This window comes from Sebastes fasciatus, chromosome 10 (assembly GCF_043250625.1).
Source record: "Sebastes fasciatus isolate fSebFas1 chromosome 10, fSebFas1.pri, whole genome shotgun sequence".
Taxonomy (NCBI): Eukaryota; Metazoa; Chordata; class Actinopteri; order Perciformes; family Sebastidae; genus Sebastes; species Sebastes fasciatus.
The window spans coordinates 14443892-14467643 of NC_133804.1; the positions used below are offsets into that span (position 1 = coordinate 14443892).

The 23752-nt window shown below is 40.5% G+C and overlaps 3 protein-coding genes and 1 long non-coding RNA gene across 5 annotated transcripts; 1 reads left to right on the top strand and 3 right to left on the bottom strand.

Annotated features, from left to right (window-relative positions):
* On the bottom strand, window positions 1-7501 carry tmsb1 (thymosin beta 1). The gene is made up of 9 exons (XM_074648369.1): window positions 7236-7501; window positions 6612-6750; window positions 4797-4816; window positions 4216-4318; window positions 3620-3639; window positions 3038-3140; window positions 2210-2241; window positions 1653-1755; window positions 1-469 (listed from the first exon to the last, which is right to left on the bottom strand). Exons 2-9 carry the CDS (start codon window positions 6736-6738, stop codon window positions 429-431), a joined length of 549 nt encoding a protein of 182 aa, XP_074504470.1. The 5' UTR covers window positions 6739-6750; window positions 7236-7501; the 3' UTR covers window positions 1-428.
* Window positions 7502-11799: 4298 nt separating this feature from the next.
* Window positions 11800-13638, bottom strand: LOC141774811 (solute carrier family 25 member 53-like). The gene is made up of 2 exons (XM_074647626.1): window positions 13301-13638; window positions 11800-13078 (listed from the first exon to the last, which is right to left on the bottom strand). The coding sequence occupies exon 2, from the start codon at window positions 13069-13071 to the stop codon at window positions 12199-12201; it is 873 nt and encodes a 290-aa protein (XP_074503727.1). The 5' UTR covers window positions 13072-13078; window positions 13301-13638; the 3' UTR covers window positions 11800-12198.
* Window positions 13639-14646: 1008 nt separating this feature from the next.
* On the bottom strand, window positions 14647-21949 carry prps1b (phosphoribosyl pyrophosphate synthetase 1B). 2 transcript variants are annotated; one of them, XM_074648368.1, is made up of 7 exons: window positions 21644-21949; window positions 19717-19900; window positions 18938-19036; window positions 17949-18073; window positions 17576-17749; window positions 17234-17393; window positions 14647-16986 (listed from the first exon to the last, which is right to left on the bottom strand). In XM_074648368.1, exons 1-7 carry the CDS (start codon window positions 21763-21765, stop codon window positions 16894-16896), a joined length of 957 nt encoding a protein of 318 aa, XP_074504469.1. In that variant the 5' UTR covers window positions 21766-21949; the 3' UTR covers window positions 14647-16893. The 2 variants fall into 2 exon arrangements, with proteins under 2 accessions (XP_074504469.1, XP_074504468.1); XM_074648367.1 differs by having other exon boundaries at window positions 19711-19900; window positions 21644-21937.
* On the top strand, window positions 21947-23749 carry LOC141775220 (uncharacterized). Its single transcript, XR_012595570.1, has 3 exons — window positions 21947-22063; window positions 23052-23151; window positions 23267-23749. It is a non-coding gene; the product is annotated as an uncharacterized LOC141775220 (long non-coding RNA).
* Window positions 23750-23752: the final 3 nt, after the last annotated feature.

A 23752-nucleotide genomic window follows, 5' to 3' on the forward strand; every position in this document is an offset into this window, starting at 1 on the left:
TCATTTTTTAAATCCATTTTTATTAAGAAAAAAAAATCCTCTTATTTATTTTTCAGATCATTTCCTGAATAGCAACATTTACAGGCATACTTATGGTATAACATATTCAATATCCTTTATGGCTTTCCATTAATACGATTATTCTCCATTTAAAAAGAAAACTAGACCCCCTCATATCATTAACTTGCCCCGTTCAGCCCTTTCTAAATGGCATGGAAAAAGCACAATCAAATACATCCATTGCATTAATTTATATGGGATTAAAGACAGATGTTTCCCTTTAGCATCAGCCCAAACACCATTTCTAGTCAAACACAGCAGTACAGAAAACAGGCAGAGGCAGAGATGCTGGGCAGGATTCCGAAGTAGAGGAAGCGCAGGTAACAGGACATGACTGAAAGAGAGGAACCATGGCAGGTGTGTTTCAGTTACTTCCCCTTTTTCATGTCTTTCTTCTCTTGTTCAATATCTGTGTGATCACAAGAGAGACAGAGATGAGGTGACCAATCTATAACTGAGCCATAAAAGATTCATCAACATTCATCAAAGATTAGTCTTAAATTGTTGTCAGGACAAGAAAACACACCGATATGGCATGGTGTTTAAACATTATCATCATGTAGTAATCAATTAAAAACTCCAACTCTGATTTATACACAACACAGAACAATCATAATCTAAAGCATCAATGTCAAATATCTAGATGGTGGGTGAGATTATCACCGACTGGAGTGCAAATAATTAAAGAGGTACTCTAGCAATGTAGTACAGAACTTCTAAAAAGGTGGGAACCTTGGAAGAGACACATTAAAAAAAAAAAAAAACTAAAAAATCAAAGCTACAGAGGCTGAGATATCTTCAATTTTAGTGTCCAGTATGGGGCTAGTTTCTAAAACACTGGATTCTACATTTCCCATAATGCAACTTTCAACTTCTGTTTATGCTGTTGCCGTCTATGAGGGACACAGGATTGTTTTCTCCAAAAAGGGGGCGTGGTCATGTGAGCTTACTCTAGATGACGTATTGCTGATCTGATGTATTAAATAAATGCCCACATATTTTAAAGTCTACATTCCCAGTTTGTGACACAGGCTTTCTGTGATAAATCTGTAGTCTTCAAGTCTAACCCGCTATCCCTGATGATGTCAGATTAAGACAGCTAACTTCAGAGCCACAGAAGACATTATACAATTGTTTTCACAGGCTGTATAGTACCCCTCGTGAGAAGTTTACTTAACTTCATATGTAAAATTTATGGAGCGCCCCTTTAATGTAACGTCTGACTGTGACTTTGGCAGCTACATACAACATGAAGCCATGAAACTAAATGTAGAATGTGTCATGGCGTGGCACAGGAGTGAAAATCAACTTTGAAAGGAACAAAGATCATTTTCACCAGCAGTGCACACCTGCTTCAGTCAGACAGCAGGAAGTCTCTAAGCCTCTTGGAGGGAAAAGATGAGCATTTTGCCACATTTTAACTTAAACTCTCCTCTTCCTGCTGCTTCATGACAGGTTGGCATGAAGCGGAAAAAAGGACGAGCTCTCAGGTAGTTGGGTGTGTATCCGAACAAGGAGCTGAAGAAACCTGGATTAAGGGTGGATGAGAAAGATTTTTGCTGAGAGACACTTCTTTTCTCTTAAACACCTACCCTTTGCAGTTGGTTTGGTGTCACACACCTTCGTCTCACACTTCTTGAGACTGCGTCTACTAAAGTCCTTCACCTCGCCACTGACTTTGTCTATCATACATTTCTAATGTAGAAAAGTAGGAGAGCAAAAATGATTATTCAGATTATAACAGTGCAAATGTCAAAAGAACACAGGTAAAAGCATGAAAACATGATCATTCTTTCATCACTCAAGATGTTGTCTGCAGTACAATCCCATACAGGTATACAAATCAAGCGAACCGCAGAGAAGTAAGAGCATAGCTGGAAAATTAAATGCTTCAGTTTTGCGGGGAAAGTGTGTCTGTGTGGGGAAAAAAAGCTTTATGAGGACATAATATTTTTGCAGAGGATATAAGACTAATGCAAGACGACCATGTTTTCTGCACAGTTTCTGCTGGTAGCACTATAGTGTTAGAGACATTCTGATTCAGATTGAGAGGCGGAGATGATGGACAGGATTCCTGATTGAAGGCAGAGCAGGTAACAGGGCAGGACTGAATGAAAGGAATCATGGCAGGTCTGTTTCAGGTACTTACCTCTTCGATGGCTTTCTTCTCTTCCTCAATTACTGTGTGATCACAAGAGAGACAGAGATGAGGTGACCAATCTACAACTGAGCCATAAAAGATTCATCAACATTCATCAAAGATTAGTCGTAAACTGTTGTCAGGACAAGAAAACAAACTGACATAGCACTGTGTTTAAAGGTGCTAAACACAAAATCAAGAGCATTTCTATTGCCTCTCAACATGGCGACAGCTGAGCCGGGGGCTCGCAGCTAACAGTGCAAACAACGGCAACAGTGCTGGACCCCTGTGAAAATGGCAAAGCCGTTTTTTCCCTCGTCAAAATTTAGACTATCTTTGGAGCATTATTTAGCCTGCTCCTGGATAAGGTGACGTGATGGTACCAATGGATTCCTTAGGTGTTCTAGTTTCATATGATACCAGTGCCTTCTGGCTTTAAGAGTGAGCCAGCTACAGCCACTGAAATCCTGCGGGTCTCAGAGGGTTTAACTCGCGGGATCACGGGTGATCCCTACCGACTTTACTGTCTTTCAGAGGCTGTAGCAGGTTCAGAAATCCATTGGTACCAACCATGTCATGCTAGCTTGTCGGTCAAGAGGCTAAATAACGCTCCAAAATTAGGCTAAATTTTGGTGAGGAAAAACTGGCGGGGCCATTTTCAAAGTGGTCCCTTGACCTCTGACCTCAAGATATGTGAATGAAAATGGGTTTATAGTGATAGGCAGGGAGGAGATGAACTATGCAAAACAAGGAGCTGAGGAAAAGGTGAAACCTGGATCAAAGGCGATTGAGCTAGATTTTTGGTGACAGCACACTTCTTTTCTCTTAAACACCTACCCTCTGCAGTTGGTTGGGTGTTTTTTTCTGTCGTTTCAGTCTTCTTGAGTTTGCATGGCTCAAAGCATTTCACCTCATCAGTGACTTCGTCTTTCGCACAGTGCTAATGAAGAAAAGTAGGAGAGAGAGAGCAAAAATGATTATTCAAATCAAAACACAGATTTTGACTATGAACAGTGCATGTGAAAATGTTAGAAGAATGCAGGTGAACGCATGAACACATAATACCATTATCATTTCATCACTCAAGATGTTGTCTGCGTATACAAATCAAGCCCCGCCTCACTTAATAAAGACTGTACTGGGCTGATGGATGTGAGCCAGTCACAAGAAACAACATGTACCTACTTTAGAACCTACCTGCTCATAATGACCAAACAGCTCTAATGTGGTGTCATGTTACATTGTACTGTTATTTACAGGTATTCAGTTCCACAAGTGTGCGTACATGGATTAGAGTGTTGTACATGAACATTGATCTGCATTCATGCATGGTCAACAGGATTCCTGATTGAAGGAAGAGCAGGTTACAGGGCAGGACTGAATGAAAGGAATAATGGCAGGTATGTTTCTGGTACTTACCATCTTTTCTTCCTTAATATCTGTGTGATCACAAGAGAGACAGACAGAGACAGAGATGAGGTGACCAATCTATAACTGAGCCATAAAAGATTCATCAACATTCATCAAACATTGGCCCTAAATTGTTGTCAGGACAAGAAAACAAACTGATATAATACTGTGTATGAAGGTGCTAAACGTGAAATTGAGAGCATATCTATTGCCTCTCAACGGCTCGCAACATGGCGGCGGCTCAGAGCTAGCGGTGCTAACAGAGCTAACAATGCAAACAACAGCAACAGCGCTGACAGAGCCAACAGTGTATGTATTCCTTTTTGTCATATGGATTGTCTATGTTGTATTTTCATTATGTTGTTACTCTGTACACACATCTATTGCACATCTGTCCATCCTGGAAGGGGGGTCCCTTTGTGCCACTGCAACACCTGAATTCCCCCTCTAGGGATCAATGAAGGCTTATCTTATGGTTAATAGTGATAGGCAGGGAGGAGATGAACTATGCAGAACAAGGAGCTGAGGAAAAGGTGAAACCTGGATCAAAGGCGATTGAGCTAGATTTTTGGTGACAGCACACTTCTTTTCTCTTAAACACCTACCCTCTGCAGTTGGTTGGGTGTTTTTTTCTTTCGTTTCAGTCTTCTTGAGTTTGCATGTCTCAAAGCATTTCACCTCATCAGTGACTTCGTCTTTCCCACAGTGCTAATGAAGAAAAGTAGGAGAGAGAGAGAGAGAGAGCAAAAATGATTATTCAAATCAAAACACAGATTTTGACAATGAACAGTGCATGTGAAAATGTTAGAAGAATGCAGGTGAACGCATGAACACATAATACCATTATCATTTCATCACTCAAGATGTTGTCTGCGTATACAAATCAAGCCCCGCCTCACTTAATAAAGACTGTACTGGGCTGATGGATGTGAGCCAGTCACAAGAAACAACATGTACCTACCTGCTCACAATGACCAAACAGCTCTAATGTAGTGTCATGTTACTTTGTACTGTTATTTAAAGGTATTCCGTTCCACAAGTGTTCGTACATGGATTAGAGTGTTGTACATGAACATTGATCTGCATTCATCATGCATGGTCAACAGGTTTCCTGATTGAAGGAAGAGCAGGTAACAGGGCAGGACTGAATGAAAGGAATAATGGCAGGTATGTTTCTGGTACTTACAATCTTTTCGTCCTTAATATCTGTGTGATCACAAGAGAGACAGACAGAGACAGAGATGAGGTGACCAATCTATAACTGAGCCATAAAAGATTCATCAACATTCATCAAAGAGTAGTCCTAAATTGTTCTCAAGAAAACACACTGATATGGCATGGTGTTCAAACATTATCATCACATAGTAATCAATTAAAAAAAAAAAATACCCTAATGTTCACAACACAGAACCATTATAATCTAAAGCATCAGTGTCAAATGTTCTAGATGGTGGGTGAGGTTTTGACTATGCAGCAGCTGGTGTGACAGATGTTTCCCCTCATGAGTTTGGCTCAGTTACTAATAAGATGCCAACACAATGGTCATGTATTCCCCTTTCTCTGTCTCTTTCTAAATTATCAGGTGTGTACTCATTGGAATGTAAATAATTAAAGAGGTACTCTAGCAATTTAGTAATGCACTTCCACTAAGTTGGGAACCTTGGCAGAGAAAACTGTCAAAATCAAAGCTACAGAGGCAGCGATATCTTAAATTTTAGTGTCCATTGTGCGGCAAGCTCCATAACACTGGATCCTCCATTTCCCTATGACATCATCAGATTAGGACAGCTCCCTTCAGAGATGCAGAAGACATTATACAATTGTTTTCACAGGCTGTATAGTACTCCTCATGACAAATCAACTTAACTTCATGTGTAAAATCCATTGAGTGCCCCTTTAATGTAACGTCCGACTATGATTTCAGCAGCAACGTAAAATAATTACAATTTATTAAATCACATCACTTAAAACAAGCCAATGTAACTTTTGCTGAATGGTGACATTTACAGGATAAGGATAATTCTTAAAACGTAACTGTAGCTCTGGTAGTGAATTGTCATGAAGTCAGTGAACTGACTCAGAAATGTCTGTTTTACAGCAATAACTATCTAAAGTTACATACTCTCACTTTAATGCTTAAAATTCAGGTAAAACTGGACAATAACAGACCCACATTGTGATTAAGTAATGTTCAACATAGGTTCCTCCTTTCACTGCAACATATCATAGCTCTCCTGAGAAAGATAAGAACGAAGATAAGGACTCATGCTGATACTGAGAGTGACTGTAGTCAGATTTAGAAAGAGCCGGAGTCATACAGCAAAAAAGATAAGCACTTTGCATCACTTTAACTTTAAGCTCTCCTCTTCCTGCTGCTTCATGTCACACCGGATCAGAAATTAGGCTTTTCTACTGTACAGTACATCATCTGGGCCTCTAGTTCATTGTCTAAGTGACTTCAATTTGCTTTTTCACCCCAAAGTGCTGGACAGCATGAAGCATCCATTTAGCTCCACAAAGCCTCTATATTTAACGAGACAGAGATCTTACAATAAACAGAATGCGGTGGGGATATCCAGGGGTTTTCCTCTGAAAAGGTTGTCATTAAAGGTTACAGCATGTATATTTAGCGGCATCTAGTGGTCTGGTCGCAGATTGCAACAAAGCAAGTACCCCCTCCACTCACTCCTCCCTTTCCAAGACTTTCCACTCCCAATGAAGGGCTCAAGTATATAATAATGAAAATGAAAACATAGTTATAAATATTATATTCCATTTCTGTTAATAGATCCCCCGAACTATTATACACTGTTCCTTTAAGCAGAATGAGCTCTCTGGTAGTGGGTGTGTACCTGCAGATAATCAGTAAAGCAATGTTTGCCTTTCACAATGAGAGGCAGGGAGGAGCTGAACCATGACTAGCAAGGAGCTGAGGAAAAGGTGAAACAAGGGCGGGCGACAAATTGTTTTTAATGAGAGCACACTTCTTTTCTCTACCTACCCTCCTTTGTTGGAAGAGGATTTTTTTCTACGGTTTCAACCGTCTTGAGTTTGTCCTTTTCGGACACCAAGTCGTTTTGTAACTTCTTCGCATCCCCCTTGCCTTTGCTTTTACATGCGGTGCTCATTTTGAAAGATTTCTAATGGAGAAAAGAAGGAGAGCAAAAATCTGGATTAAAATCAAAACACAGATTTCGACTATTTAAGCATGAACACATTGATCCCATAATCATTTCATCACTCAAAATGTTGTCTATACAGTCCCATACAGGTACACAAATAAAGCCCCACTTCAGTTAAAAAAAGACTGTCCTGGGCTAAACCCTGGAGTTATGTAAGCCAGTCACAACCACAACATGTACTTTACCTGCTCACAATGAACAAACATTAAGAGTGAAACAGCTTGCGTGCAGAGGAAGATAGGTAGACCACACCCCACCGTGTAACAGTCATTAACACAACAGTAACTAGTAGCTGTAGTGGCAAAAAATGTTGAATAAAAACCCACAACACCTACTTTGAAACATAAAAAACAATGACTTAACTTTAAGGATGATGTTTGCATTGCACTACAATCTTTTTGAGTGTACGAACCGACAGAGACAATTCATAGTAAGAACTTTACCTGGTGCAGAGGTGTGCAGTGTGTCCTTCGCAGGTAAAAATGAGCCTGTGTAATCTGTTCAACGGTTTAAGAGAAGACAACACGCCCTAATGTACGCAGACATGAAAAGAGCAGCTCTGGTTCTCATTGGCTGGCACAGCTCAGGGGAAGATTTTGATTGGCCCTGCTTGGTGCCTGGACATGCCCGTTCTTGCCATGGAATGTGTTATCAGGTGTTCCTCTCCGTACCTGCGTACAGGACAGCACGGCCATTGTGCTGCCAACCAGAAACACTGACTGATTATAAGAGGATCACTTTTCTATTTTTAACACACACACGCCATCTAGTGGACTATGTGTTTTACATCACATGATTTGACAAAAAACAAATTGAAACCACTTAAATGCATGACCGATAAGATTAATTTATTAACCCTCTGCCCACAATAGACATGTTTTGGTCTGTTTTTAAAGGGGGTGGTCTTTAGGGGGAGGTCAACAGTAGATGTCTCATAGAAATGGTGCACATTATCTGAAGGCTGGGAACCTGAAGATTAATTTGAGAAGCACTGTGTGTCATGTTGTTCTAGTCATAAATCAGAAATAAACACTAATTAAAGGGACTATTTGTAACTTTCAGAATTGCTTGTTAACAGCGACACCTGTGGCCGTTAAGTCAACGAAAGTCAGCATCGGGCTCGTGCTTGCTCGCTCTAAATATACCTGAACGAGCATCGCTCAAAACAGTGAGCGACACTCGTCAGCTAAAACCACAATATCACTCCATATTTCACCTGCTTTGCAGTAATGTTAGCTGACCAGACGGAGGTCTCTCCATGAATCAATCAGCGGGGCTCCGCAGCAAGTAACGGTGTCGCCTCCGCCCGCAGCCGGAGTGAGCAGGAAGACACCGGCACCCGGTCGGTAACGAGACGACAATGTTTCTCTCTGAGGAGCACTTCACAAGACACGGAAAACCTCTGTTGGTCTGGAGGAGCTGCAGCAGGTATTTCTGCACAAACGTCCACTTTACATTCACTAGATATTCTCAGAGCTGAACTAACTCTTCTGCAGTGTGGAGTGAGCGCGCGTTCACCTCTAGAGGTGGAGCGAGTACGCGAGAACGCGCACGCTGTCTGAGTGAAGGCAGGCAAGCAGAGGAGCAGAGACACGGCCACACGCGAGCGCGCATGTGTCCCGACCCGGTACATTTATATGCTTAAAAAGTTACAAACAGTCCCTTTAAATGCATGACCGATAAGATGACTTTATTAACCCTCTGAGACCCACAATAGACTCGTTTTTGTCTATTTTTTTAAAGGGGTGTTCTGTAGGGGGAGGTCAACAGTAGATGTCTCATAGAAGTGGTGCACATCATCTGAAGGCTGGGAACCTGAAGATTAATTTGAGAAGCACTGTGTGTCATGTTGTTCTAGTCATGAATCAGAAATAAATATGAACTAAAATAAATTTTGAGAGTGTACAAGGGTTTAGAACATTATGATAGAAGTATATGATGGCCATTCCCACTCTATTATGTCTCATAAATTGTTGCAGCAAATTTTTTTGTTACATAGATTCAGTGCTTAATTTAAAAAAAAATTTTACCACCCAACAAATGATAAAAAATATCAATAATCCCTCCAAAATACCACAGTGAGACACCAAGATCTTGAGGAACACCATAGAAAAAGCCATGCTGTGATTTGGTGTCAAAAACGTTTGACATTTTGTGATTTCTGCAAGAATTGCATTTTTCGGTGTTTGGATGGCAAGCACTTCTGTTGTGGAAACTACTCAGAAACCCCCTTATTGTCATCCTCTGAATGCCCTAGGTCTCTAGTTTGTGGTTGTAAAGTTTCATGAGGCTGTGATTATCCTAGAGGTCACCACAGGTCATTTTATACAGTGAGGTCAAGTTTAAGAAAATGATCTCACTACAATGAAATGGCTACTACGGGGACTAACATCATCACACATGAATACAGTTGGCCAATTGGATCCACAAGAGTCTCAGCTTTACAGTGATACCCAATTTATATAATTCAAGACTGTTTAGGGACCCCAGTATGCAGAAATATTCAAACACATCATTTTTAGAATAGGCGAAAATAACACATTTATACTGCATTCAAAAAACTGCATGTGATTATCATTAAATGGGCATGTCTGTAAAGGGGCGACTCGTGGGTCCCCACATAGAACCCATTTTCATTCACATATCTTGAGGTCAGAGTTAAAGCTGAAGTAGGTGAGATTGGCGCAAATATGATTAAAAAAAAAGTTATTTTTATAAAACGGTCGCTATATCGTGACAGTTGTGCATGAAACAGGTAACCTGGAAAAAAATTATGTGCCTCTGTGTCCTCCAGTGTCCTCCAGTGTCCTCCAGTGCTCCTAACGGCATCTGCAAGATTTCACAGACCGGAAGAAAACAAGCAGTAAGAGCTGATCTGATGTCTGCTGTCCAGCTGCCGTCAATCACTCGCGAACTCCGACCAAATGGTCAAACTAGGCCGCGCTGATCAAATTTAAATCAATATTATGTTACGTTAATGCCTATTTCTCGCCTCAAAATGTTTTCAGAATCATCTTGTAGTGCATGGTTTAGCTGTAAAATGACGCATCCGCCATTGTATAATCTGTTGAAGGAACGCAAGTTCCGGTCACATGACCGGAGCACAGCCAATATGAACGCTCTCTCAATGAAATGACCTGTGATTGGTCAAAGTCTCCTGTCACAGGCTAGATTTTTTAAAACCTGAAAACACAGCCATGAGGAGGTGCAGAAGTCTAGTTATCTCTCAGAACACTTGAATAACAATATGCTGAAAGTTTATTATGGAATTTTTGCCCAATGATGCCAAAAATATTCTGCCTACTGCCACTTTAAAGAGACCCCTTTGAAAATGGCCATGCAAGTTTTTCCTTACCAAAATTTAGCACAAGTTTGGAGTGTTATTTAGCCTCCTTCCCAACAAGCTAGCATGACATGGTTGGTAATGGATTCCTTCTTTTTTTTTAGGTTTGCTAGTTTCATATGATATATCTATCTTCTAGCTCTAAAATCTGCTAGAGTCTCTGAAAGACAGTGAAGTCGGTCGGGATCTCAGAGGGTTAATGCAGTTTGAGGAAAAAAAAAGTCTGTATTCTGCAATAATTATTACTATAATGTTATTCTGTGTTCATTTCATAGGTATACGTCAAAGATTCAGACATTTTTCTTTCACAGTCAAACAGATACAATTTTATTTAATGGGCTACATTGTGAATAACACACTTATTTATTCCATCCATTGGCTTACTCTTGAGTGCAGGGGGCACCCTGAATGGGTCAACAGCGTATTACAGCGCTACATAGCAACTTAGTTTGCAATTGACGTAACCGGCATGTCTATGGACACCCATACAGACATGGGGAAGGCATGCAAACTCTACACAGAAAGGCCCCAGCTGGCCGAGAGATTCTTGCCCAGGACCTTCTTGCTGTGAGGCAACAGTGGTGACTGCTGAGTCGTATCTTATTTGTTCCAGGCATTTGATTCACATGTAATATCTATATCGTACAGAAAATTTAATAATGTCTTGACAATACACCATAAACATACACAGATGGTCAAAAACAAGGCAGCAGAGGTAGATATCCTGACCTTTACTCCCTTTTATGGGTTCAGACCAAAAAATTATGGATCCATTTTTTCCATATATAAAGCAATTTTGTTTTAGAAAATCCAAGACCCAATTTGCAATGCAGGGTTTCTGCTATAAATTGTAGTCTTCAAGCCGAGATAACCCTAACAGATCATCAGAGTTTAGATCACTCCATGGGCATCCTGGAGGGATCCAAGTTGGTCACGCTACCCAACTTCCCTGGTTCGAGTCCAGCTGGTGACCTCTGTTGGATGTCATTCATTCCCCATTTCTTTCCTGTCATTTCTTCTTTCTACATATTAAAGGACCAGTGTGTAACAATTAGGGGGATCTATTGGTAGAAATGGAATATAATATTAATAAGTATGTTTTCTTAGTGTATAATCACCTAAAAATAAGAATTGTTGTGTTTTTGTTACCTTAGAATGAGCCGTTTATATCTAAATAGGGATTGAGTCCTCCCCACAGAGCCGGCCGCCATGTTACTACAGTAGCCCAGAACGGACAAACCTGTTAACTTTTCCTGCTTGTGCCGGAGTCGATAACGTTACTCGCTCCAGAGTTGATCCCCGTCACCCCACTCAGCCGCTGGGAAACAAGACACAGGAAACATCTGTTGGTCTCAAAGAGCTGCAGCATTTATTTCTGCCTAAACTGCAACTTGCATTAATCACTTGATATTCTCAAAGCTAAACTAACTCTGTCTTGTGCTCCTCTAGCTCACTTCACACACATTCGCCGCCGCTCTCTATCTCTCTCTCTTGCTCCACTAACTATCCAGGTACACACACATTCTACACAATGGCTCTGCTATTCTTCAAATGACCTTCGCTACTCTTACAACAGCTCTAGCTAAGGCCATTCGCCATTTCTACACACTTGGCACCCGCAATCTGCAACATCGCCGCTAGATGCCGCCAGATGTTACTCACTGGCCATTTAATAAAAGCAAAACTAAGCAAAAAGCAAATAAGCAATGTTCCTCCAGGGCCACAGAGGACATTATACAACTGCTTTCATAGCCTGAGTGAGTAGTACATCCCATGATGAGGAAACTGACTTTGATGAGTTAAAATGGTAAAATTCCCCTTTAAGACAGTACAAATTAAAGGCACCTGAGATTCACCAGCACCATTTTTATATTATTATATTTAACTATATATAATATTTAACACTTAGCGGTGATAAGAAATACAACATAAGAGGTAAAAAGACAAACAAAAATAAAATTTTCAGAATATAAATTAAAAAAAATCTTTGTAAAATAGTTGCACAGTTTTCTGGATTATAAACAATACAAACAGTAAAACTAACTATTTTCAACGGTGCCTCTTCAACTTGAGCGTTTCTGCTGCCTGTCATAGATAGCAGTGGCGATTCCCCACGTAATGCATGATCTCAAAATAACCAGAGAACCCCCTCTGTACAGCAGAGCCACACTCCGCTGCCGAGTTTCCCACAGATTCCTCCAAGAAGCCGTGACCCCTGCCACCTCCCCTTCCACCTGTGCCTGCATGTTTGCCACCAGCACAGACAGCGGGTAGAGAGTCAAGCTGGTTGCCATGGAGGTCAGCATCCCTGCGATGAAGGAGGAAACCCCCTGAGAGAGCCCCTGTTCCTCCAAGAAAGCACGCACCGGCCCCTTCAGGCCAAAGTAGAGGGAGCTGCCAAGAGCGTTGCGGGTCGTGATGGGCAGCAAGGCTCTGTAGAACCCTAAAGCCGGCCTCTGTGCCCTCAGCCTGACAAGAACACTCTTCAGGGTGGGTAGATGGCGGTCGTTTTGGCCATTTTGCAACACGTTCTGGACGCGCTCAAAGGGGGTGAATACCACGGCTTCTACCACGCCTGCACCAAACCCAGCCAGAGCAGGCAGGGCAGAGGCAGGGATGACATTTTGGGATGACAGTGAGAGCTGTTTGAGGAGGGTGCCCTGGAGGCCAAAGAGCAGCGTGCCATTCAGGGTCCTCATCAGTAACGGTGGGGCCACGCCCCTGTAGAGCTTCATGGGGCCCTCCTTGTAGAGCTGTCCCACTGCCTGGTGAACTGGGCTGTTGTGGATTTGTTGACGGAAAATGGTTTTGTAAACAGGGAAGACGATGAGGGTGGGGAGGGTGGATAGCAAGCTGGAAATCCCTCCGTGCAGGAAACCAATCATTGTGTCCCTGAGGCCTTCTTCATCTTTTTTACGGTCAGAACCTCCTGCCATCCTTGAGCTGAATAAAAATGAAACCACAAATCATTCCAGTGTCGCCTTACAGCACAGCAATACTACAAAAGCCTCCTCACAACCAAGAAATGAAACTGAAACCACAGTGTAGAGAACCACAGAAAAATAAATTACACTTAAATAACATATTAACATTATAATATATGAACATTAATTATACTCAGTGATCAGAAACATTAAAGACAAATCAGAGATGACATTTTCTTACCCAGTCAGCTGTCAGTAGAAAAATAAATAAATAAAACAAAATATATATATACAAGACGTTTTGTCACTTTAATTTTCCTCCGTTCATCGTTGGAAGTTGAAGGCAGCACAGGCGTCTATTTGTCCTCCTATAGACTGCACGTGGAGAGAGCTAATTTATGGTTATTGGTCTGTTTCCTACTCGTTTCTACCCGAATACGGACAAATAAATAGTAAAATCTCGTCCGACAACGTGTAACCATAGACATATATACCTGTAACAGTATTAAAATGACAGGCGCACTGAGCAAAGCCGGTTTCTGTGATTGGCCCGCCTCCTAGAGAATAACGATTGGTCAAGACTGTCTACGTCATGTGGTCTGCGATTGGCTATTTTGCCTATCAATCAAAGTGTTTTCTTTCTTCAGCACAAGGGTGTGTTCCAAGTGACACGCCACCAAGTAACACACCACTTAAATAGGCTATATATATATATATATATATATATACACACTACTGCAATGATTTCTTTTTACTTTATTCAGCTTTTTTAGAAATACTGACGCCACGAGTCTAATAACTAAATAAATCTAATAAATAAAATATAAACTTTTCAATTATATCAATCTATATTTAATGATATTTGTCTAAATGCTGTCTCGAAGCATTCTCCACACTATCAGGAATTAAATACCGGTGGGGAGATCTCATAAAGATCTCATACATCATTTGGTATTGAAGATTCACTATACTACAAGAGGGTGTGCTCAGAAATGTTATGCTATATAGAGACCCTTTTTAATCTATATAGAAAAAAATGGATACCACTGACATTGAAGTTTTAAACTGTTGACCTCATATTACATATAATTCACAACTTTTACTTAGTTTTTTATGTTATTATTTTTAATTTACTTATCTTTTTGTGTTTTTGGTCCTTTCCTTTCTTTTTTTTTTGCATATGTTTCAATCGGATTTAACTTTTATATGTATAAATGTAATTGTTTATGAAATTAATTCTGCTTATTTAATGGTGCAGTGATATTGTTATAGGGATGGGGGGTATCATTTGTTTATACAATAATTTCTGTGATTTATTGGATTTTGTACAGAATACCAATAAAAAGACTTTGAACTGTAAATACTTGTGAGGAAGTACTGAATGTGGAATAAGCCTATAAAATATAGACCAAGGGCTTTTAACTGTAGAATGTAAACTATCTCAGGAATAAACTGCAATAAATACAGTATGTTTTGCATTGACCCTGGTTGTGTGCAACTTCATAATATTGAGCTTATAGGCAATTATAAATAGTTATATGTCTACAGGTGTAATGCATTAATACCAGAAACAAAACAAGTGGCAGGTTTAAGATTTTACGCATATTTAATTTTTATTAAGAACGCATCCTCAGATAACTGACGCATTCACCCTACTGAAAAAGTAAACACAAATGCACATTAATGACAAATCCTTCTTCCGAACATACAAAAGGATCAAAAAAAGAAAAAAAAATAGCAGGTGAACATTTCTGAAGGAAGCTCCAGCCTGCAGAGACCCCAAACTCAAAACCCGAGAGCTTCTCTATATAGAAAGACCTTCAACGCAGAACCTCAAAGGGTAAACCCTGGACACTGGGCAAACCCCACTCAATAGAGAGCACCTCAAGAGTCGAAAGAAACATGCCAGAACATCTTTTACAGTCCGATAAGACACGTGAAAGTTCTTCATCCAGTGAGAAAATAAACACAGCTAAATAGGAGGGGGGGAGGAGAAGACTGGAGGAAAAAAAAAAGTAATTCTGTTTCAGACTGTTGAGGCACTCTTGGGTTGAGTGGAGCTTCAGTGGCACTGTAAACTAGTTCAATACACATTCACTTCATTAATTATAATCTCTCAAACAGCAGAGGACACAGGAGCAACATGAAAAAACGACACTCGCTCATTGTAACAAAAAGCACTGTAACAGATTTATATGGTAGATGCTTCTCCTGACCACTGGGACCTGCCAGGGAATATTTATATAAGCTCTTTGACAACATATTGAAATAACTCCTGAGGGCTGTACTACGAAGCCAGATTAGTGGGTTAGCAAGTTATTTGGAGCCTAAAGCCAGACTTTTCCTTGTTACGCAGGTGGCTCTCTTTTAAACCTGTCTTGATCGCCATTGGAGCAGATTATGTTCGAGATAAGAGATCGACTCGTCTGAAAGCACCCCTTACTGACCAATCAGAGCTCGGATCTTAAGATAATATAACACAAATGTGAAGAAGTTAAAGTCATAATCCAGGCTAAAAGTAACGCAGTTTAACCTGACAAATGCAGAAAGGACAGCTGGCAAAAAAAAAAATGAAAATAAATTACCGAATGTGTAAATTAATAGGCTTATAATATCACTGCCCCATCTAGAGCACAATCTGACTATAATTAGGCTTCGTGTGTGTATTCCGTAAAATTTGCTCAGATGTATTCTTATGGCGTGTATATTTTTTTATATTTTTGCCTTATTCTTTCAGCTGCAACCCCAGCAGTGTGAAACTGACTTGGGAGTAAATAAAAAATAAATATAAAAACATGTTTCAAAGCAGTAAGTAGGCTTTTTTTTTTTTTTTACAATTTCCCCACGGGATGAATAAAATATCTTCTATTCCGTTCTATAAGAATATATTTAAGCAACACATTAACTTAAAGAAATGCACAAACGTAATTTTAGTCAGATCTACTCGTTCTCTAGATGGAGCAGTAATATTATAATAAGTTAATTTACACAGCAATTGTTTTGCCAGCTGTCATATCTGCATTTGGCAGCTGTGTTGCTTTTAGCCTGGATTATGCGCTTATTTGTCTAATATTATAATTTGCTCTTCGTTTGTAAAAATATGCCATTCTGCTGACAACAGACGTGTCCATGTCTGTGATTGGTCATATGCTGGAAACACCGCCCAATTTATGTGAACGTGCTCATAGCCAGATTGAGAAACCCTGGCTTGACTTAAAGAGTTGATAACATCCGTCGTAGAGACCGCTTAGCGCGATTGTGAGTTAGCTAAGCCAGATAACGTAAAGATACCATGGTTACGTTGAACTCGCTTTGTAGTACAAGCTTCTGGTCTGGACCAGTTTTTGTTCAGAGCTTTGGCTTGAAATTGGCTATTAAAAAAAGGCCTTTCAACAAATAGCGTCACTCCGTCGTCAATAGTCAATCTAGCGAGCTATACAGATTCTCAGCCGAGGGAATACTGGCTTCGTAGTACAGCCCTCTGGAGAGGTGACATGGTCAGGAGAAACTCTGTACCTAAATGTTATGAAAGGGGGGACAAAGTTCACAGTGGATAAACAGTTATTTATCCAAGTACAATAAATACGCTGGCCTAAATTGGTAGCTTGCGATTGCTTTGGTGCCCAGACATGAAGGGACACTGCTCAAGGGGGGGGGGAGGGACTCAAGTGAAGAGGGGGCGGGGGGGATCAGCATTAGTACTAACATGACATTCGTTTTTACTTCATGGTTAGTTAGCAGAACATTGTTGCTAATGGTAGTGTTTGGGGTCGGGGGAATTCCCTCTTCTCATATTTGGTGTAACAGCACACAGTAGCTGGGAGACACCATTTGTTACAAGGGGACGTGGCTGAACAGGTACGACACAGACTCGCCGTTGTGAGTTCTACGGATGGCCTCTGCAAGGATCATGGAGATGTCAATAACCTGGAGGGAGAGAGGACGGGATGTTGTGAATATAACAAGACTGGGTGATTTGTTTATTGACAGAAAATGAATGACTTTGTAAGTAATTTATCAAGTAAAAATACCAACTTCAACAAAATCTAGCTTCTCAAACCATTTCATATTACTTTAAATGCAGCTACTTGTTATATCATTATGTGTTTCGCTACTCACTTTGACTCTGGGGAAAAATAAATGATAATCAAAATGATAAATGCTGTAACCTCACCTGTATTTTGGGACAATGCTTCATCTTCTCCTCCTGAGGGATTGTATTGGTGACCACCACAGCTTCAAAGCATGCATTGTTGATGCGTGAGATAGCTGGGCCAGAGAAGATGCCATGGGTTAGGATGGCATACACCTTGGTGGCCCCAGCGGAAATTAGTCTAAGGGAGAGAAACAGTATAATGATCCACATGACTGGATAGATCATGAACAGAATTCAGTAATGATCTCTTTCCAAGTTAGTTTGACAATCGGGATCATAGAAACCACAGTAGTTGCCGGTGGTCATGTCTTCTGTTATGCTGTAAAAGTTCCAAATTTATTTAGCGCGAAAGGGGCTTACTTGTCAGCAGCGTGACAGATTGTACCACACGTGTCAGCCATGTCATCCACTAGAATGGCGACCCGATCGGTCACATCTCCGACGAGAACCATGCGGTCCACCTCGTTCGCCTTTTTCCTCTCCTTGTGAATAAGGGCAAAGTCCACATTCAACCTGTCCGCTATAGAGGTGACCCTGCAAAGTGGAAAGCATAATGGTCATGAGATTGAGCTAATGTGCATGCCCAAGTGTACAACGCTGTAAATGCACAAGTCAAATTAAAGCCTCGTCAGAGATAAGGAAAAGTCAACAAAAGTGTAATCTTAAGTAAACTCTGGAGGAGATGCTCAAGGGTAGAACACCTACAACAGTAAGGAGAGTGCTACTGGCCTACCTCTTTGCTCCTCCTGCGTCAGGTGAGACAATGGTACAGTTTTTCCATTCAGGGATGTTCTCTTTGATCCATTTCAGCACAGCTGGCTCTGCGTACAGGTTATCAACGGGGATATCAAAGAATCCCTGTAAAAAGATAATGGAGGTGTTTGGACTGGGGTCACAGGAGCTGAACATGAACTACCTGCTGGAAGGAGCACTAGAAGACTCACATCTCCCTTTGTCCTTTGTTAACCTTTATATAAACTAGGGCTGTCAAAAGTTAACGCGATAAAGCCAACAATTTCTTTAACACATTAACGCAACTTGTGATTTTTGGGTTGTAGCGGACTCAGTTTTAAAGCTAGAGTGAAGACCCTGGCATCATATGAAACTAGAAGGAAGAACTACCTAAGGAATCCATTGGTACCAACCGTGTCATACTAGCTTGTCGGGAAGAAGGCTAAATAATGCTCCAAACTTACGCTAAATTTTGGCGAGGAAAAACTGGCATGGTCATTTTGAAAGGGATCCCTTGACCTCTGACCTCAAGATATGTGAATGAAAAGACATGCCCACTTTATGATAATCACATGCAGTTTGGGGCAAGTCATAGTCAAGTCAGCACACTGACACACTGACAGCTGTTGTTGCCTGTTGGGCTTGAGTTTGCCATGATATGATTTGAGCATATTTTTAATGCTAAATGCAGTACCTGTGAGGGTTTCTGGACAATATTTCTCATTGTTTTGTGTTGTTAATTGATTTCCAATAATAAATATATACATTTGCATAAAGCAAGTATATTTGATCCACTCCCATGTTGATAAGAGTACTAAATACTTGATGAATGTCCCTTTAAAAGGTACATTTTGAACAGATAATAAATGTGTGATTAATCGCGATTAGGTTATGGAAGCCAGGTTTCTAATGCAGGTAAAAAAAATTACCCAAAGGACAGATTCATGGCAGGCTACTGAATCAGATGCACTTCTGTTTAAGTCTGCTCACCTGTATCTGTGAGGCGTGCAAGTCCATAGTGATGATATGGTCAGCGCCGGACACGGATAACATGTTGGCGACCAACTTGGCAGAGATGGGAGCACGGCTCTGCAATGAAAATAGATTGCATCAGTCACATGGAATAAGTGAACTGGCAAGCATGGCATGTTTCTAAAAATAACACTCAACTGAGAGCTTAGCCGTTCAGTAACCATTTATATATTACAATCTTTTAGTCTCTAGACCTCAACAATGGTAGTATAAAAATATTTTTACAATTGATGCTTTCAATATTTACAATATACTGCAATGGGTGATATGCAAAAAAACACTAGTGTGTACATAGGATGGCTAAACACAGAGGCATTCTGTTTTCATTTTGCTCAGTTAAAACAGTCAGCCCAACTCCAATATGACTTTTAATATGGGAAAAAATACACTTATTCTTATATAACACACTTATGACAAAATCCTGGATGATATCTAGTCTTGCATCACAATAATTAATATACATTTAGTTAAAAGCGTGAAGCATTCCATTCATGCAATGTCATTCAAATGTTGGAATGAGGGTAAATAACATGCAAATAGCTACTAGTTAAGAACAAAAGCAATGGGAAGTGCAGTTGTGTAAAACACACAGAGCAAGGGAAAGGAAAACAAACAAAAAGAAAGCAAATATGCATTGTCAACTGGTTACGAATGAACATGGCTGCAGGCTTCTTGTCATGATGCTGGATGGCAAATGGCATGACAGAAGTAATTAGACAGATATCCCTCACCCCCACCTTGTCCTTCTTGTCTTGCCGGGCATAGGGGAAGCAGGGGATAACAGCAGTGACCCTGGAGGCAGAGGCAATCTTGCAGGCGTTGATCATGATCAGCAGCTCCATCAAATTATCATTGATCTCTCCACAGCCACTCTGCACGATGTAGACATCTTCCCCACGTACACTCTCCCCAATCTCCACGCTGCCAGGAGAGAAGAGGTGACAAGACAAACGGCACTTAGCGGCGTCATGGAGTTAACACACCGTGGCAGGCAGCAGATGATGGGACAGAGTAAACAATGGCACGTGATCTGAACATGAGCTGAACGGGGGAAAAGAGAAGCATGTCGGCTCAGAAAATAACAGTCTCAATATGATATGTGATATGGCATTATGATTAGGGCTGTCAAAGTATAACTCGTTAACGCAAATTCGTTTTAACGGCACTCATTTCTTTAAAGAATTAACGCATTTGAAGGTTGTAGCGGGCTCAGTTTTAAAGCTAGAGTGAAGATAGACTAGAAAATCTAAGGAACCATGTCATACTAGCTTGTCGTATAATAATAACGCTCCAAACTTGCGCTACATTTTAGAGAGGAAAAACTGGCATGGCCATTTTCAAAGGGGGTCCCTTGACCTCTGACCTCAAGATATGTGAATGAAAATGGGTTCTATGGGTACCCACGAGCAGGGTCTGAAATTAAGTTTTTTCCTCACCTGCTACTGTGGCAGGTCACTGAAAATGTATACCCGGCACTCAATTGTTTTGTCTGCCACTTTTGAAATCTATGTAGAACACTTTAGATGTGTTTAGACGGTAGGAATATGGACTGTGTCATGTAAACTTAAAGCTAGAGTTGGTAAACTTCAGAAACATTTTTTGTTATATTCGTTGAAATTATCATTACACCCCAACAGCAATCAATAAATCAAATGCTCTGACAAAAAAAATAAAAGAATCTGGTATGTGTAGCTGTCGCAGGACTGTAAGCCCGTCCAATAGTTTTATTCGACTCGAATATTTTTGATAAAATATTTCTTAGTATAAGGAAAAGCTATCTGCCATAGTGGCAGGTGACCTGAAATTTTAAGCTGCGACATCCAAAATGTACCCTGTATTTGGCAGGTGGCAGGTGCTAATTTCATTCCCTGCCCACGAGTCTCCCCTTTACAGACATGCCCACTTTATGATAATCACATGCAGTTTGAGCAAGTCATAGTGAAGTCAGCACACTGACACACTGACAGCTGTTGTTGCCTGTTGGGCTGCAGTTTGCCATGTTATGATGTGAGCATATTGTTTTATGCTAAATGTAGTACCTGTGAGGGTTTCTGGACATTATTTGTCATTGTTTTATGTTGTTAGTTGATTTCCAATAATAAATATATACATACATTTGCATAAAGCAGCATATTTGCCCACTCCCATGTTGATAAGAGCATTAAATACCTGACAAATCTCCCTTTAAGGTACATTTTGAACATATAAAAAAATGTGCCATTAATCATGGATAATCATGCAATTAATCACGATTAAATATTTTACATTTTTTATGTACCTTTTTATGATATGTTTTTATTCCTGTAATTTCTTGATGTTAATGTAAAGCACTTTGGGTACCTTTTGGTTAATGTAAAGGGCTATACAAATAAATGTTGATTGATTGATTTTAATCGACTGACAGCCCTAATTATAATTCCAGTGTATTTAGTCAACTATAATGTGTCTTTGTGTCTCAGAACCACCAGACAGGTTTAGTTAGTGAGCATGAGTTCTCTCAGCCATGTGTGGACTACAAGTTCCAAACAACACCGCGCGACAGGCAACATCACCATGACACCACGTTTCTAATTAAATAACGTTACATGGCGCCAGGCTACACCATTACACACCTCTGATTATACACGTCTTTTTAGTAGAACTAAACAATAAACAACAACTCACCATGTCTCTTGGTTGCTGAATTTCTTGGTGACGACCTTCCCCAGCTCCAGACCCAGGCGGTCTGCTATCTTCTGAGACAGGTCCGGATGTGAGCTACCGCTGAATATCTTGATGTTCGGCATCTTGTTGCGGTCCAGGTCGTCGTCCAGTCTTCAGTCCGAGCAGGGCTGAGCTGTCAGCGTCAGAGGAGTCGACGGGTCAACGGGGATTATGTGAACAGCGTGATGAGCAACTCGTATCGAGCTGTGGAGCCTTCACTACCTATCCACCATTATGTCCCACACATCACGCGTATGCGGGTTCCTTCCTTCCCGGGGGCGGCGGCGCGCACGCTTTCACTTTACGTTCCGACGTGATGACGTCATTCCGTGGGGGGTTACGTCAGTGAGCGAGCGTGACATCCATGCACAGTCTACTAATGTGAGTTTACCTGCACATGCTAATGCAAATTATTTATAAGCTTAAAGTGAGTTAACTCCTAATAACTATGGAAGTTTTATTGGACTTTATTAGTTGTAACCTAGATGGCCAACAAATGCACAGGAAGCGATCTGCAAATGCGCAAATATCATTCCACGTGTATAAAATAGATGCACAAATGCGTGTTTATCACTTTACATGTAAACCTTAAAATACGTATTTACAGAGTAAGTTATGCGTATTTGCAAATCGCCCTGTATTTTTGTAAATGTGACTTTACACAATACAAAAACAAAAATACATGTTTGTGGATTGTGAAATATTTGCAGATCATGGTACACATTTGTGGAATGTCTTCTGTGGGTTACAACTAATAAAGTCCAATAAAAACTTCCAGAAATAACTACATAGTTGTACAGATAAACCGAGTTGTAACTGCCACTTATCTTGGAGTTGTACTCGTTATTGCATCAATTAAGTTGTATATTTTCTGAATTGCTTCATAAAAAGCACGGATATTGGCGTTTAAGGCAACGTTAGTGTTTGTAAACCGTGGAAGTGTGTCCTCTTCCTTACAGCAAACATTTTGACATGTTAGAAAAAAGAAAGCACAGGTGTATTTAATAGCATTTGGCTGAATTCCACTTAGGGGACGTCCTGGTATTGTGCATGCTGGCTCACTGGAATAGATTACTGGGACACTTAATGGAACTGAGCCATCGTTAATGTCAGCAATTTCACCTGTGCTTTTCCTGCTATGACATGTCAAAATGTCTGCCATGTAAAAGGTGGGTCTGTTGGAAATGTGGACTGAGGGCATTGCAGTGAACATGTAGGTCAAGACACAGTCCATATTAGCTCTATCTAAGATATTTGGTGTTGGATATGATTTATACAAAGTAGCCTGTTCATACTCTAGATTCAGAGCTAACACAACTGCACATTCCCCTTGTGTTGTCATTAAAGTTAAACTTTGTCATATTGGCAGAGACCCCTGGCATGTGCCTGCTGGCACTCCTTTCAGGACCTCAGAGACAACATGGCGAACTTTGGGACTGCAACAAAATGTGCTTCACTAAAATGCAGAAGTGGTAAGTAGCCTATACACCTTTTCACAGCAGACATTTTGACTTGTCATAGTAGGAAAAGCATGAGTGCTACGAATAATATTAATGTGTGTGATCTATTCATGTGTCCCAGTAGGCCTAAGCCACAACAGTCTGACAGTGAGCCAGCATGCACAATACCAAGACCCTCATTCATTTTTATTACTCACACCTGTGTTTTTCCTTTTGTGACATGTCATAATGTCTACTGTCAACACAGCCTATTACCTATTACAGTGCCATATTACAGTATGTTTAGGTTTTACTGATGTGTACATTTATGAGAGTGTGAGATCTCTAACAACCACAGACAGTTGTATTGTTCTGTGGATTATTTCCATTTTTCTAAATGATCATAACTTTATTGCAATGTCTTTGGCAAAGAGGCTCCCATGTCTAGTGGTTGGCTTAGCTTTAATCCGCTTTTCAAATGCTTAGCAATAATACAAATGACACAGAAAACAAAACATTTTAAGTAAACCTATCTAAAAACAAACACAAAACCATTTTACTGTCTGTGGTTGGTGTTTTGTCAAGGTGTGCACTGTTGAGTCAACATAATTTTTTGCCAGAGGCAAATGAA

Excerpts from the sequence above, each read along its gene's own strand:
- tmsb1 (XM_074648369.1), bottom strand. The coding sequence starts at position 6,738 with ATGAGCACCGCATGTAAAAGCAAAGGCAAGGGGGATGCGAAGAAGTTA. Across the intron at positions 3,640-4,215 it reads CACCCAACCAACTGCAGAGG|ATATTAAGGAAGAAAAGATG; the intron begins GTAGGTGTTTAA and ends GTGATCACACAG. Across the intron at positions 3,141-3,619 it reads ATATTAAGGAAGAAAAGATG|CACTGTGCGAAAGACGAAGT; the intron begins GTAAGTACCAGA and ends TTTCTTCATTAG.
- LOC141774811 (XM_074647626.1), bottom strand. The coding sequence starts at position 13,071 with ATGGCAGGAGGTTCTGACCGTAAAAAAGATGAAGAAGGCCTCAGGGAC.
- prps1b (XM_074648367.1), bottom strand. The coding sequence starts at position 21,765 with ATGCCGAACATCAAGATATTCAGCGGTAGCTCACATCCGGACCTGTCT. Across the intron at positions 19,901-21,643 it reads TTCAGCAACCAAGAGACATG|CGTGGAGATTGGGGAGAGTG; the intron begins GTGAGTTGTTGT and ends CTCTCCTGGCAG. Across the intron at positions 17,394-17,575 it reads ATCTGTCACGCTGCTGACAA|ACTAATTTCCGCTGGGGCCA; the intron begins GTAAGCCCCTTT and ends TCTCTCCCTTAG.